Genomic DNA, 17,667 nt, shown 5'->3' with positions numbered 1-17,667 from the left:
ACAATCAGCTGTTAACTCATTCTGTTTTTTGACAGACCAATGCATTCCATTGGATTTACAAAAAACTATGTTTTACCCCTGCATCAACATTATATGATCATGGACAGTACACAAATGTCTGTAAACGTCTTACAATAGTCTTATATCAATGACCTGTTCAGCCATCTCCAATTTAAAAAGAAAGCCTGATCTGCTTGCATACATGATGACTTAATGTATGTTGGAATATACTGGTTTTCTCTGGTATGATCATTCTACTACAGAGGCTGTTTCATGAACTGAGATATGTTAAATATTCTAAAATCCTAGGTTTAATATACACCCATGTATATTAAAATCATAAAGTTTAATAGGAACTTTTACGCAGACTTGGTTTTTTTTTGCACATGTGTAATGCACCAGCTATCTAAGTCACCACAATTAAGAAAATGTAGCGGATTTGCTGGATTTCAAAATGCAGATGTTGACATAGTCATAGTTTGAACGGCCAGATGTGCATACCTACCAAGTCTTTTGTATCCTCCTTGGTTTTTCCATTCTAGGAGTTCAGAATATTTGTGTGATTATTACAAAACAAAAATACACAATAGTTAATTAAGCAGAAAAACTAAAATACATTATTGACCTTATTCAGACGTGTGCGTGTTGGGGGGCCATCTGCTAAGAAAACACATATGTACGTCATTCCTACATTAAACAGAAGAACAGTTTTCGAAAAGTCATAAGCAAGATAATTCAAACTATGTTCTATTTGAGGTTCAATTGCTTAAAATATATAGTGGGTTTTTTTTTATTTTTTTTTGATAAATAGTGCTAAAAGTCTTGTTTGCTCTTTTTGGATTAATAGTGCTGCCTCATAAATCTGCAAATATCTGCAAAGCAAGTTATCTAAATGCAGGAGCGCATGTAGTGGTTGTTAATGCCTTCATTCAACATGATTCATCAGACGTGCATGTTTCCTACAGCCTGCTGTTTATCTTGGGGTCTGTTCATTTACATTTTATCTGCATCAATCACAGGGGATGCAGGTTGGAACAAAGGAGCTGGAGGAAATGGGAGCCAAATTCTGCCTGGGACTTCTCATCCTGCAAACCAAGTCGGTCTTCCATCCCACCCTCCCTCCACAGGTGGTGGCTTTGCTGGAAGCAGAGAAACACAGCGCAGAGTATCAGAGGACAAGGTAAGATGTGTGAGTTAAAAAAGGAACATGGCTTTGCATCTCAAAGGATTATTATTAATCTCTGGATATCTAAATAATCTATGGATATCAAAATAAGGGTATTTAACAGTTTAGTCCATCAGCTGTCATTTTTTTATCTTTTTGGTTAAATTTGTACTGTTTATATAATTCTGGACTGTACGTTTTATGGGGCAGGTTCATACCTTTTGTACCCTATTCATACTGTCTGTAGACTACTGTACTTCTTATAAAGCAGAACTTACTTCTTACTTACTATAATGTAAACTGTAAAGCCCAAAATTAGTGTTAAATAAATATATACATACATTGACATTGCGAGTTGTTTGCTTTTTAGATTCTGTTTCATGTTTACCTCAGTGGCGATGGCGAGGTTTCGCTAAATTTCCTCGAATTTAGACAAACACATTTTAGATAAAACTATTCTATATGTAACATAAGACCAAAGATTGATTAAGGGTTGAGTCTTTACATCTGGGGAAAAATGGTAAGACTAGACGGGCCAAATGGTTCTTACCTGCTGTTAATATGTTTCTATATATAGCCAATTAGTCCAGTTTGTAAAAATGTTTTTTCCCCACAAAGAGATCAATGCCATTATATGTTTTTTTGTAAATCCCCCAATATATAAATTATATTCCTACAGGAGTGGATTCCAAAACTTCAGGTACAAATGTTACCTTGACATGAGTCTCCTGCTGTTGTTCAGCTGCAACTTACATTATCTTCAACTAACCAGTTATCATACACATTCAGTGTGTGTTCACCATAGACACAACATATGCTTTAAAAATAGACCTAGTATATCCAGCTAGTATATCTTCAGCACTATATGTGAACTATAATTCCAACTTCATTTTTTCCCTAAATCTATAAAAATTCTAAGGCGAAGTTACATGTAAAAATACAAGGAATAGACTTGAAATCTGTTATTTATCACTAGTTCCTCTGGGGAACATAGGCTTTTATACAAATGGCATGACAGTTGCTACGCATTGGGATTTCAGAAGGGGTAAATAAAATAATATAAAAAATCTGATTTGTGTACCACAAAGCATGAAGTTAAAAATAATGACCTTGCTGTGTTGTAATACAATGCCGCCAGGCTTCGAGGATTTCGATACGCATAAAACAGCGTATTATTGTAAGGCTTCAATATCTGTTGCTGTTTGGTAGTGTACTCACATATATTTTGAGGTTTAGCGTGGAACTTTGAGTTGCAATTCTTTTGAGGACTTTTTACTTCCTGAACGTTTAAAGATTTTTTTTAAATATATATATTTTTCCATTTATTTATTTATTTTGCATTGGTTTTGTTCCTTCTTACCTGGATCTTGTTCTTGGAGAAACTGTAGATACTGAAAGCTGTACATTTTAAATGTAAGCTACTACTTAAAAATATTATCTTGGAAGATAAGAATACTACTACTGCTACTATATGAAGAGCCCGTGGATTACTTTTCTTGTTGCTTTTTTCTTATATTGTTATTTTGTGAAGGTGGAGTCACATAAAGTCACATTATCATTCAGGCATGACTCAGGTGGTAATTGTGGGTAGGGTGTAATATGTGTGTGTTTGTGTGTGTGTATATATATATATATATATATATATATATATATATATATATATATGTATATATATATATATATATACGCAGTTCCTTAATTTCCTGTTAAGGGACTGTAAGATTATTCTTCCCATTAGGTTATATTATCCTGTCCAGGGAGGATTTGTAAAGATAGAGATAACAGGATATTGACTAGATATCCTATTGCGACAGATCTTGGCTTCCTTAATTTTAAATAGCCCCTTACTTTAAGGTAAGTATATAAAATAAAAAAAAATAAAAAAAACAAGAATTTACAGATTACAGGTAAAAAGATGTCGGTATGGCAAAAGATAATGGTGACAGTTACCCTTTAAATGCATCCTTTAGCTCATCGACCACTTTTGTGCACATTGTTTTCATATTACTGTGTTCTTTTGTTTGGCATGTTGCGTTAAAGATATACACTTTATCTGTCACACAGTTCTACCAAAGACAAGATTTCTCGTGCTGCCATTGAAGTGTTCTTTCAGCCTATCCTTTTGACATCAGACATTTCCGCTTGTCAGAACTTATATCTTTTCTTGTCTTTTACTCTCCTGGTTCTTGATGGCTCTCCTTAACATATTCTTGTCTTTTTTTTCTAAACTCTTTGCTTCTGGGAAGGGAAGAAAAGAAATGATCAGCACTGGCTGGCCAGTTTTTCTAGAATTCCTTATTTTTTATTGTAAGATCCAACAGAATCAGAATCAAAATTCTGCATGCACCATCCAAATAATAGAGTATGTCTATCATTTAATAAGGGTTACTAAAAAGTATATACTCAACCATTTAAAATTCAATATAATTCAAATTAGACATTATTAATGAGACATAATTTTGGTCATATAAATACAGATTAGCCAAATATATGATACTATATATCAATATTAGATGCTTGGAAGCACATGAAAGTTTTATAATTAGCTTACATTACACACACTGTGCTATTTATGTATACATTATTTTAAGGAAAGGTCCCAAATTTTACAAAGGATTTTCTCCAGTCCTATATGTGCTAAATTTGCCTCTATAGTGGCCAAATTTCTGTCCCTTTTTCATCCTCTTATTTGCAAGATCAAAGAATAAAATGGTGAGTCTCAGTGTATGCATTGTGCTATATAAAACAATAAATAATAATAATCATTGTTTCACAACATTGAAAGTTATAACGGATCCACATCTAACAAATAAAGGCCAGTTTTATTGGATATAACCACACCATAAAAATATTTCTCAGATTCAATAAAAGATTTCTCTTACAAATATTATTAAAATGGCATTTGATTTTCTGCTAGGGATACCATTGAAATTCCACGAGCGTTGGGTTGCTACATGTATCTTTGATATTGACCACCTCATTATACCAGTTATTGCTATGATAAATCTGAAATACTACAAACGTTTTTTAACACTTGTAATATGAAATATTCTAGAAGGTCCATGCCATCATGCAATTATCTGGATTAACTACACTGTTGACAAAACAGATTCAGTAAAAATGTGATAAGCACAAAGTCCTTTGGACATCATCATTTTTACATTATGTTTGCGTCATTAGACACAAAAGCTATTACAGTTTAGATACAGTAAAACCCAATGATTGATTTAAGCTGCCATGACAATGGTAGTGAAAGACGTGCATTTAGTTATTGATACATATTTTTTAACAGTAACTAAGCCCACATCTTTAAAACAGCGAAAACATAAGGTAATTAGATTTTAAATGGATTGAATAATTTCAATATAGTGTTACACTGAAAATTATAGCAAACATAGTTGACCTAAGCTTCCGTGTCAAATCATGTTTTTAAATGTTGATGTGTAATGTATAGATAATGATTACAGTAGATTAAAGATTCTATTGATCAATTGTCTACTTTTAAGAATGAACACCTATTACATCCCCATAAGAGCACTTCGTTATTTTACTTTACTTTACTCTTCTTGTTTAAAAAGGACGTATGAGGCAATGTGTGGTGTAAATTAGGAGAATAAAACATAGTTCTGCTAACTTAGTTCTGTCTTTGATACACTCTATGTTTGACCTTGCAGATCAATATTATCAACCTGTGGCTCAGGAGATATATGTGCCTCTATATTGCTCTCAGAAAAGCTTTCAACCAAATGAATTGTTATACCATCGTTGTGCTTGAGGGCTCAGAAACCTGCTGTGTTTCTATACTCTGAAAGTCCCTTATGTTAGAAAAGAAAACAACGAATACATAGGAGTACATGAAAAAGAAGAAAGTAGATCTGTGACATTAGACTTGTTGTTCGAATGATGCTTTAAATGGCTGAACGCTATTTTGGTGGCTTCTACTGAGCTAGTGACTGTCTGAGCCAAACATGATAATCAGGCAAACAAATGCATCTTCTATACTCTAACTTGGCAATCAAGAAGGACAAACTCACTCTTTAAAGATTTCTCAGTTGTGACCATCTTTTTTACATTAACTTTCCATCCACATATTGACAAATATAATTATTTTAAATATCCCCTTTTCACATCTGCCTTCCACTTCAATCTTTATGAGATAGTTACATAGTTACATAGTTATATAGGCTGAAAAAAGACATACGTCCATCAAGTTCAGCCTTTCCTATATCTGTTAATTTGTTGCTGTTGATCCAAAAGGCGGCAAAAAACCCCGGTTTCGCTCTTTCCAATTTTGCACTAACCAGGGAAAAAAATTCCTTCTTGACCCCAAAACGGCAGTCAGATTCCTCCTTGGATCAATAAGCTGTTTCCCCATAATTAAAGATTATATCCCCAAATATTATGCTTTTCCAGGTATCCATCTAGTTGCAGTTTAAACGTCTGTACAGACTCTGAGATGTTGCCCTGCAAAAAATGCCATTCCATTAATCTTTGGTTAGCTTCTGTTCAAAGATTCTGTAGATTCCTAATATAGTTCAAATTGAAACTGATGGCAAAGAACCACCATGTACCCACCTATACACCCAATTCTCCTGTAAACCCTAAAATATTATTTGGTCCTTGTCTTCTGTCCGAGGCATAGATAGACACCTGCATTAGATTTACCAAATCCCCAGTAAAAATGTAGCTAAAGCTATAAGACTTTTCTCAAAATCTAGACGACAAGCTGGTGGAAAAATTCCACTGAAAGGATCATGTTTCTTATTGTCAGACCTGTTTTTATAGTTTGTTAAATTTTATGTACACATATTCAAACCAAAGTGTAGGTGCTTTGCTTAAACATGATGAATTGTTGAAGTCATTAATCTACATTTCAAAAACAACATCCCATTGTCAAGATTCATAGAATAATGTTCGTACATCACGACGCATGAAGAAAATGTGCTCAGAATTCTGCAAGACGTTAAATATTTAATGCAGCATTTTCACAAAGCAAAATGTAAAACCTGCCTTGAGCGCATAAACCAGGTGTAAAGACAATAAAGAAAACGGTATGACATCTCTCATGGAATGCAAAATCCATACCATGATTCCATAAAACATTAAATTGAATTGGGTGTGTTTTATCTAGGATGGATCTCCCATTAAGTAGACTAGGAACGGTCATAGGGCTCCATGTCTATAAAGACACTGTTGGAAGCAAACCAGCGGGCTTCACTGTAGCCTACCTATTTTGACCCAACCTCCTATAAACAGGTATAGCATGCTGTGCTATAGCTAGAGATGTTTTTGGAGATATTTATTAATCCGGAATTCAATTGTATATATTTTCCTCAGAAAAAAATGTCCTAATGCTATAGATAGTACGATGCATTGTTTATTCTGAGAGCATTGTTTAATGTATGTTCTACATGGATATTTGGAAAAGAAGACCTTTCCCTTTTTTATGGTTGTGTCAGCCAACTGAGCAAGCACAGAGTTCCTCGCCTTATTACTGTTAATCCATCTCATAGCTTATCAAATGGGAAGCACTTTAGCATTTAAAGGCTATGCATTGTGTAACCAGTATAATTTTTTTATAGATATTTATTGATATTACAATATTAAAGTACTGCAAAAAATACATAAAATGTAAATGTGGTGAAATTACTATAATAAATAAAACATTTTAACCAGTTAAAAATGAAATTAGAGTAAGGTATGTTCATAGAAAGGTGTAGGGAAATAGAGGCCCTGGTATTTTGTCGCTGGAAAGGCAAACTTCATGACCATAGAGTTAGATGTTATTAAAGACAAAAAACATGTCACTGAATTCTGAAAGGCTAGATTAAGCTGATGGGAAAGGCATGCCATAGCTTAGCTGCACAATTTCGCTCTATATTTATTGCTTCATATATTTCTGGAAACATGAGCATGGAAATGGGAAATAATCTCAGCAGTAAACACGAGCTATCTCTGATATGTTAATTAGACATGCTCTGACGTTACACGTATGACCTATCACATGCCCGATTACTATCTTGTTACAGAGACATAGAAGGAACAGTAGCCTTCTTGACTCATGCATTTGACGTGAATACAAATAAATACCACACATTACATTATCTTATGCCAACAATAATCTAGCGTATTTATCAATCACAGACACTGAAAGGATGTTAGCCTCATCGCTATCTGGGGCTGGAATTGAATCCCAAACAAAGATACTTAGCAAAACATATATATATATATATATATATATATATATATATATATATATGTATATATATATATATATATATATATATAAGCACTAGTAAGAATTTGGAGGCATCATGAATATACTCAAAATTAAAATTGTGGTATGTGGAGCTACTGTGGGAATACAATGAAAAGCCCTGACTCTATTTAGCAGTCAGGGCGGCATGTGGTTGTGGGGATAGAGGGGTCAAGTTTAGGTCAGGTTGTGTAATAGCTTAGGTTGAGGTTGCATAATAAAAAAATAAAAAAAAAATGAGTGTAGAAGTTTCTGGATGCGCTCGTGCTGTTTAGTTGACCGCGCCCTTTTGCGCTCGAGGGTAGCTCGTGCCACTTAGTTTAACCGCGTTTTTGCAATTGTGAGGTAAAAGGTGTCTCGCGCTGCGCTAAGGGCGGGATTTTGCCCTATAAATAAGAGCTCCTGAGGTGAGTATTTTCATACCTGCGGCGAACCGCTAGCTGACTGCACTGACCTCTTGTAGCGTCTGGTGAGCGGCAGCATAGCGGGAGAGCCAAGGGTGAAGAATGGAAGAACTTCTACTGAGGCGCCTGCCCTCCCAACCCAAAAATTAAAAAAAAAAAATTATGTCGTGGCTTTTATTGGGGTTAAGGTTGCCCTTTTTTTTTTTCTTTAGAAAAAAAAAAAAATTCAAGTAAAAGTTGAAAGGAAAAGAGGGTGAACCAGTGGTATTTTTGACTGTCCTGGCTTTAGGGCGGATGGTCTTTGAGTATTGTGTATGGTGACACTCTGGGGCTTGGGCCAAGAGTGTATTTATGGTTATAAGGTTGATGTTGATATTAAGTATTCGGTTTATGTTACAATGTAAACTAAATAAAAGACCACGGCCTGTTTTCTCCAGTTCAGTTGTCAGTGTCTTTATTTATTTATTGAGTTTTTGAGGATATCCCTTACAATCACATGATGATTGCATTTAACCCCATATTAGCCCTACCTAGCCTGCCTGAAAAGCGATAGTCGTAACTGTGATTACACTAATGTAGAGCATTTTAAACTTCTCGCAAACAGCAGCGAGGCATCAGCTCCTAAACACAGTAAACGGCCTCATTCTAAAATATGTACAAAAAACGGGCACCCGACGTGTGTTTTGCTAGCCAGACGCTAGCTTCGTAGGGGGGGGCCCTCATTTTATTGCCACACTAGCTCCTCATACCCTAAGTTTTAATGTCTTTCTAGTGAGCGGTGCTAGGATTTTTTGGGCAAACCACTTCCCATTTCAGTTTTTAACTTTTATTCAGGATGAAGTTTTAGTTGAAAAGAAAATGAAAAAACACAAAGGTTTTTGTGGAAAATTATACATATAACTAAGGTTTTCATAAGGCCATTGTCAGAAGATGAATCATCAGACCTAGAACAAGACATAGACCTAGATTTAAAAAAAATATGTTCAACGCTATGAATAATAGGAATAAGAAATGTTAGACATGGCAACTGCTTTATGTATGATTTTAGTATATAGCTGTACTGAGTCTGAATTCAGAACATTTTTTTTTAATTGGAAGATGTTATCAGGAGCTTTACAGTTAACATTGTTTAAGATTGATAAGTATATAGTAAATATGAGGTTGCCAATTGTATTTCTTTGTGGTATGTTTTTTACATTTTAGCAATGTAAACATAAATTATGTTTTATTATTTATGAGTGCTTTTATTAATTATGAGTGCTTGGCTCCAATCATGGGGTATTGCCTTTGTGTTTTAATAGTACACTTTTATTATACAAGACCTGTCACCCTTGGATCTGTGTAGCAGCATCAACTAGGATTTATGTGCAAAATCTCTTACAAAAATCACCTGATCTGCTGCTGGAGCAGTAGATCGTAGTATTGGGTTCTGTCGGACAGCAGCCCAAGGGGCATTAGCCCAGTGTGGCGGGTGGCCAGTGTGGGCTTAGACTAGCCCCACTTATACACGAAGCCAGTCCCCCAGAAGATGGAGAGCTCTGAGTAGCCTACCCAGGGAAAACGCTTTCAGGAAAGAAATGTCACTTTGCAAATAAATGTATTAGCAAAGTGATTTTTAGTTCTAACAATTCCATGTTATAATATTGTGGTTATCTTGCGATTAGAACAGCTCACATAAACACTCACACTTAATTTTTTGGGGTTCTATGTCCATTTAGAAGGGTATTAAAGATACAGAATTCCCTTCTTCTCCAATTAATTAAAAATAAATAAATAAAATAAACTTTGGGCTTTTACTAACTAAAATAATAAATTATTACTAAATACCATGCTTTCATTAGAATAAATCTTTTACTAAAATACAGTATAGATATATTGCAGATTTTGCTACGTAAATAACACAGATCCAATCTTAAAATAGCTGAAACAATACAGGCTACAACTCAACCAAGCTTTAACAGGGAAAAAAAACATTTAAAATGGTGTTAACAAGAAAGTGGTTAGCAAAAAGATGAGCTCCGGCGAAGAAGTCAGCGCATGAGTATTATAAAATATTCAGAACCAACCTCTGCTGACATCTTGTCTGTATTTTATTCTGTCAGAAGCTCTGGCAAAGAAGTGACTCATAACTCATCATCGTTCTTTGCCACTTCAGATTATGCTAAGGATATTCACAAGATGGGAACGATGACATTTTACAGTAAATAAACATTACAAACTAGCTTTCTTATTTCAAAATTAATCCCCTGTAACATCAATTTACAGACAGATGCCAATATTAAGGTTTTGTAAAAGGGCCAGGACTTTATTAGTGGACAGATATGTAGTCTGGTTTCAGGAGATCTGTGGTATATTCAAGTAAACATACAGTCCAAAAAACAATGGTATCAGACAGTTACTAATATTACTAATTAACATTAATAATTATTTCTATTACTATATTATCTGCGTTCCAATTCACACACAAATACTTGTATGGAAGGAGGACACAGAGAAGGTTGCTGTTCGCTAAGCCTGGTGCTGATATGTATTTGCCGGCAGACACGCAGACTTCCACAGTGTAGTTCAGATGACATTATACTGATCTGTTAGGATTCTTAGCTATGACAATTTTGATTTATTTGTTTATCCCTAACTATTTATGCAAGCGAGAGAACTTTGTGTTCTGTTTCACCTTCGCTGCACCGAGCACAACCTGACTGCCTTCATAGATTTTCCATTGTTAGTATTTTTAAGTTTCACTGAACCCACACAAGTTATATATTGTTTTTTTTCCAGGACAAGAAGGGCTTTCATTATTTTGATTGTATCGTATCATTTACTATAAAAATATACATATAAAATATGGTGAAAAATTTGGAAAAATCTTTTACTCATCTATAAAAGCTAATGAAAAAACCTGCTAAATAGATTCTACTATTTGTCCTGAGTTTAGAAATACCCAGTGTTTTTAGTTTTTTTTTTTTTGCTTTTTCTGCACATTATGGGGCAATCAGTACCAAGTAGCGTTTTGCTATTTCAAAACCATTTTTCCCAATCTGGTAATTCTTCCCCCCCATGTGTTATTTCGGGTATCTTGCCAATGCGTTACCCCATCAGACATACCGTATTGGCTCGGATATAGGCCGCCCCCGTATATAGGCCACACCCTAAAAGTTTGGTGCTTTTTTAAAGAATAATTTTTTTTCTTTAAAAAAGCACCAAAAAAACATGCTGCCACTCTGCCCCCCCGAGATATGCTACCACTGTCCTCCCTCCCGAGATACGCTACCACTGTCCTCCCTCCCCGAGATACGCTACCACTGTCCTCCCTCCCCGAGATACTCTACCGCTGTCCTCCCTCCCCGAGATACTCTACCGCTGTCCTCCCTCCCCGAGATACGCTACCGCTGTCCTCCCTCCCCGAGATACGCTACCGCTGTCCTCCTCTGCCCCCTCCCTCCAGACTTACCGGAGCAGACTCCCGGGTGTCTTGCGGGGCCGGCAGGGGACATCTACGCAATACAACTTCCGGTGCCGGCACCGGATGTACCGGCACCGGAAGTTGTATACGCGTATTGCGTAGATGTCCCCCGCCGGTCCCGCAAGACACCCGGGAGTCTGCTCCGGTAAGTCCGGGGGGGGCAGAGGTAAAACGCATCGTGTGGAGGTCCGCACGATGCGCTTAGACAACCTCCCGTGCCGGCACCCCCCCCGGGGGAAGTGCTGGCAGGGGAGGCTGTCTGAGCGTATCGGGGAGAAGGATGCAGGTCCCCTGCACCGCTGCGGGGGATCTGTATCCTAACCCCGGTGCCTGCCCGGCACCCGGGACTCCATGTCCCGGGCGTCGGGCGCTAGACACCGAATATAGGCCGCACCCCCACTTTAAAGACTTAAAGTGGGGGAAAAAAGTGCGGCCTATATTCGAGCCAATACGGTATATTTTTGAAGATTAGACACCCTAGGTGTTGATCGCCTCCTAAACTATTTTAAAACGGGCGTCCGCCGCCATACAGTGTATGGCGGAGGTGGTTGATGCCCCAGGGTTCCTGAATGCCTCAACATCGTTTAAAGCCATGACGGGCCTGGCACGTCAATTGTCGCTAATTGTCGGACCCTCAATTGTCATCAAGGGGTTAAATATCATATAATATAATTTAACTAAACATAGAAAAATTATAATTTGAAGGCAGATAAAAACCTTTTGTTCTGTCACTTTGTTGCATTGCCTTGCATACCTTTACGTCATAAAATTACTTCTAAGTCCCTCTATTCTGTTATCACTGACAGAACTGTGTCCCCAATGCTATTGTTTATATTAATTCGCTAACTGATTAAAGACTTACTGATTAAAGTCTTCCCTGCTACCTCTTTTTTTGTGAACGGTACCACAATTACCAACCTCCAATCCTCCAGAACTGCTCTTTTCAAAGCATCTGACAATGGTTTTGCCAGGACATTCCAAAGCTCTTTTGATAAGTCCCAAAGTCCCATTTGGTTGTTTAAACTGCTTTAACATTATTGAGTTTAATTATAGCTACATGGTTAGCATAAGAACATAAAAGATAAACTATTTTCTTGTCAAATATTTTTTTTAACATTTTATATAAGTTTCCAATGATGACGGTGGTTGCTATTTTATAATTTAGTACATGTATCCTTTGAAGACATATGAATATGTTTACGTGGCCAGTGGCGCAACACCATAATTTTTTAATGAGTACGGTGGCTGCTCTTTCATAATTTAGTACATGTATATTTTGGTACCAAATGATCAACAAAGCATTGTGGTAAAATTCCATAACCCCCCTCCCCCGGCCTGAGAAGTTACACAAATACACAAGTAGCTATAGAGCAGTTACTTCAATAGCAAAGAGCATGAATACATTACAAAGTTACTAATAATACTGATGAAGCATTACGATATAAGCTCTTCTGCTAGAAATGCTGTTTCCATATCATTTTGATGTGCCATATTCTTTTCCCATGATTACATTACTATTAAATAATCCAAAAATTCCACATCACAAAACCATTATCATTGCATATATTTGCAACCTTTTGGGCTTTGTTGCCTTGACAATAAATAGCATACTATCATCCTTGCCAAAAGGTATCAATCATAGCCGAGTCTTAATAAATTCTGAGCTAAATGTAGGTCCACGTGTGGAAATACATTAACAAAAAATCTGAATGCTATTGAGGACAATGCCGAGGAAAGCTTTAACCTGTCATGTTCTTTTATGTAGGAGGAAAACAGAGGGACCAAACCTTTTTTTTTGTTGGAAGATTGTTTTGAGGTTACATATCTAGTTGCTGGAATATTTTAAGGTCTTATAATTTTAGAATATTTTCCTGTGTTTGTACAGTGAGAATGTACTTACCATAACTCTCAGCGTCATCATGTATTACAGAATATAGCAACAGGACTTTTTATGAACGACTGACAATTACTCATTACCTTTAAAAATTAGATACAAAGACAAAAAATAAATACCAACTCTGGGTATGAATACCATGTTCCACACTGCACCCAAATCAAGAAACATCTACATCATAATCCAGGGCCGGACGGTCCAGGAGCCGGTGGAGCAGCACCAGTGCCGGACTGACGGGTGCTTAATGTTATTAATGAGGCCAGTGGCGTAACAACCATGGTCACAGGGGTCACAAGTGCAACCGGGCCCACCGCTCTAGGGGGCCCGGGCAACCACTTGTCTGTGCATATGGACGTGTAGCTTAACGCTCTTTTACCAAGCAGGGGAAGCAAGAACGTAGCAGGGGAAAGGTTGCCTTGTGAAGTAAGGGAGTCGGGGGTCTGTTCCCTAGGTACTTATTTGGACCTCTTGACCCTAATAATAATATGCTATTCTGTTAATTATTCATGAATGATTTAATATAATTTTTATAATAATTATTTTTAGCTATTTGGATGTCAAATAGTGTGACTCAGAGAGGTATGTATGAGGGGTGTGGGATATGGGCACATATGAGCTTGACCACGTGATAAAATATATAGGACTGGTGTGCAAATATTTCCAGGGCTGCTTTTCGGTCCCACTCCAGCCCTGCCCTGATCTATGACGAATCTTATCTTAAATATATTTCTAATCCCTGCCTTTCCTTTATTCTTCCTTCCTAAAATAATAGTAAGTGAATATACAGAGATGACATAGTGGAAGAATACTAAATGAAAGTATGACAGCCTTGAGGATCGGTGCCTTATGTGAAAGGGTTAAAATGCTTTGCAATTTTTGTTTGCTTTCTTTTCTACAACCTTTTCAAGAACCAGAAATGCAGTATTTTACTTCAGTCTGCGGCTTCCTTGTTTTGAATTGTGTGGGAAGATTTCTCCGAGCTCTGGTTTATGTGCTGCAGCTATAGCACAGGGATGTGGAATTGTTTCTCCTGCTGTTTTCGTCAGCCACAGGGTAAGGTTCTGTCTGGGTTTTGTGCTAGGCAAATACTGGGTGATTGTAGAGCAGGGTTCACCGATGCCCCAATGCCCTTCACTTTGCTACAGATTGTAAATTCATACCAGGTTTTAAAGTCCAACAGCTGCAGGAGATGGACATTAAAATGTCTTTAAGCCTCAGAATCAGGGAGATAACAACTAATGTACACCTGTACTCCCAGGGAATGGTTTGGCCTGCCTGGACCTGTGTGTGCTGTCTGGTTTAGTTTCTATAGCCTGATTTAGCTGGGTCTGGCAGGGAGGATTAAGTTAGTAATTGGGAGCTAGGCTTTGCTTTGAAGTATTCCTTACTTTCCTTATTTCCCTAACGGTCTTACTTGAAGACCCAAGAGAAGTGTCTTTTATGACCATCAGCAAAGGGGTTTGTCATGATAGTTACTTGAATTATTAGTAATTATTAGTAATCAAAACCTAACTGTATACAATAATTTTGCTTGGAAAATGTACCGTTTTCTCACAGAACTCACTATACAGTATGAAGTGTCAGCCCTACTGGTTTCTCCTACAAGAAGGTCTCAGCTGACCTTGCGCAATGCAGTCAGTGACATGACTGATTTAACTGTATTATTCGGAGATAACAAAAACTTTCTTGCAAGAGAAGGTAATTGGAGTTTCTAGTGATATTCAGTGATGTTAGTGAGTTGTACTATTTGAATTACCAGCAAATTGCAAATTCATTGAATAAACTCCCAAAACATGAGCCACAATTTCATCCCTTCTTAGGTTCTGCAATCAACATATTAACCATTAAAATTAAAAGGCTCTCTACTTCATTGACATAACTTATTTATTATTCTTTTTGCACAATATTTTATGAAGAAGGGCTTACGCAGCTGATTTACTAAAAATAATTCTAAAAAAAAAACCAAGCTTAGGTCAAATCAATATGTTTTTTGCGTATCTAAGTTTAAAGATTCCCACCCCCCAGTAGTTGGGTCACATAATAGACGTTAATACTTTAACATTTACAATTGTGACACCTCTAAGGTCAGTGGGATGAAATGTATAAGCCAACTGACAATGACATTTTATGGCCTCCAGGTAACATATACAGCAGCGTGAAGTAATGAAATACATTGCTAGTGACATCAGGTCATCACAGTTAGTAAATAGGCATATACTTCCCTCCAGCTTCAGATTGAAAGATTAGACATTGCATTGTCAAGTTTCATCCAGTTAAAAATAATTTATAAACTATCATCATTTCTGCTATACTATGCCATTATCATTTCTTCAGTATCACACATATCCACAATAATATTCCGATACACATACCTGGACTCAACTTTAGTGGCGTCCAGGACCGATCCTAGACCAAGTGGCACCCCAGGCAAAAATATTCTCTTGCACCCCTTTTATATGGGTAGCAATATGTTTAAAGCCTAGCAGGATTGAGCAGTGAAGAAGTCAGAGTAGGGTGCAGAGCAATTATTTCTTTTTCCGGGGTCAACTGAGCCAGGTAGGCAGGGTGCACCACACCGAAGCACAGAAAATAAGTGCTCTGCCCCATACTCACTGCTCAGTGTTCTACCCTCTGCATGTCAGTCTGCGGTGTACCTCTCTTGCTTATACATTCTAACACGATATGTAAACATTCCAACACCATACAGTAACATTCAAACTAACATAATTTTCATGGACACGCCGCCCAGTGTAATATTGTTTACTGACAACCCCACATACAGTGAGTCTAACACTGTACACTAACTTGAAAACTGTACGCTGAAACACACACAGTTTAACAGTGTACACCGACACCCCCCACACTTATTCTAACACCATGTACAGTCTAGCATTGTACATTACCGTTCAAAAATTTTGGTTTACTTAGTTGTTTCCATGGAAAATAAGGACATTTCTAGCAGCGTGACGTAATCATAAAAGTATTTTCTAATTATATATATAAATGTATATGAAAATACCAAGTGATGTTAGATTATATACAACCTATAGCCCAGTGCATTGACAATGAACCTCCCTGTAAGGCTGAAATGTTATTCAATTCTGCTTCAATAAATAAATGTAGAAATACGTCAAGTTGATATAAAGTGACTATTGTTTGACATGCCACCAAAATGATCTATTAAATATTTACCAATCTGAAGGTCCGGGCACTTATAGACAGATTTCTTTTTTGTACAGCATATCCAAGAAAGATCAACTTTTGAACATGAAAGATCATCACCATGGACGTCTTATACCATTTCCTAGTTATTTCTCATAGCGTTCTTCTGAAGTGCCCCGAGGCTTGGTGCAGGAATACAGTAACCCTGCTGAAAGTACTTCCCTAGCTTAAGAAAACTTTCCTTTTTGTTAAAGCTCTTGAATATGATCAAAGCCAAATAGTGAGAGGGATATCTGTACAAAAGGGTTGTTTTAATCCTGTCCTCTATTGCTGGATGCAAAGCTAACTTTTTATTAACAAGTCAAACTTTCCAATAAGTGTTCATCCTGCAAAGCAGAATATAATATACTGTCACACAGTAGAAAATTCAGGGTGTACAGGGTCGGTATGACTGTAATCATTTGTGGTTAAGGAGGCTTTTGGTTTTCTACCCAACAAAAGCTGTGAATTTTATTTGTATAGCATGCTAATATGACATCTAAATTTCTTATGTGAATTGTATTGTGCTAGTTATTGCTTTAATGCTATGAAGTCTACCCAGTGGTCCTTATGTACTAAACAAATTAAGCCTTCTTTTATTAATTTATATAATATAAAGCAGAGACATGGGGGAAGTGAACAGAACAAGGCATTGTTGGCCCTAGGGCAGCACCCCAGGTGAGCCATCCTTCCAGCACAATGCTCCTACGTGTACTTATATTGTGAAAATAAATGGCAGTGATTTAGTTTGCCAATTAATAGGGCCAGCTTTGGATCCGGGTAATAGCTTCAGCGAAATGCTAAAATATAACAGTTTAGAAGAAAAACTATGCATATGAGTCATTGCACTTAACAGTAAATGAGTTCTATTGTTGGAGACTCCCTCTTTCCACTCAGTAAAGGGGCATTCATGGTCATTCTTATTTAAGTGATCAGAAAGGCAGCACTGATCCATATTTCATTGAAATTCAAAAAGTGTTTCACTCAGAAACCCTGTTCTTTCACACAGAAATTGAGACTTTCTATGGCTGGTAGTATCAATTTAAGATGCTCTTGTGGAGATGTTCCCTGCTTTAATAGTATGACATCCATTCTAGCATACTATAATCACACCCATTCTAAAATAGAGCAGATTGTGCACGATGTCTCTTCTATAATAACATCCTTGACCCTTGTCAGTATGGTTTCAGACCACTTTACTCTACTAAAACAGGAAAATTAACCAATGACTTACTCTCTGGCACAGCTAAAGGTCACTTCTCCCTGCTGATGCTCCTAGATCTC

The 17,667-nt window shown here is 36.9% G+C and overlaps 1 protein-coding gene across 1 annotated transcript in view; it reads left to right on the top strand.

The window, feature by feature from the left end:
- Positions 1-17,667, top strand: part of AGBL1 (AGBL carboxypeptidase 1) — a 207,478-nt gene that overhangs the window by 137,609 nt on the left and 52,202 nt on the right. Inside the window, exon 22 of the mRNA XM_053463773.1 lies at positions 1,020-1,180. Within this exon, the coding sequence (XP_053319748.1) occupies positions 1,020-1,180 (161 nt within the window). The remainder of the gene's footprint in view (positions 1-1,019; positions 1,181-17,667) is intronic.

Source organism: Spea bombifrons, chromosome 4 (genome assembly GCF_027358695.1).
Source record: "Spea bombifrons isolate aSpeBom1 chromosome 4, aSpeBom1.2.pri, whole genome shotgun sequence".
NCBI lineage: Eukaryota > Metazoa > Chordata > Amphibia > Anura > Pelobatidae > Spea > Spea bombifrons.
The sequence above is the reverse complement of the archived record's forward strand: the minus strand, read 5'-3'. Positions and strand labels throughout refer to the sequence as shown.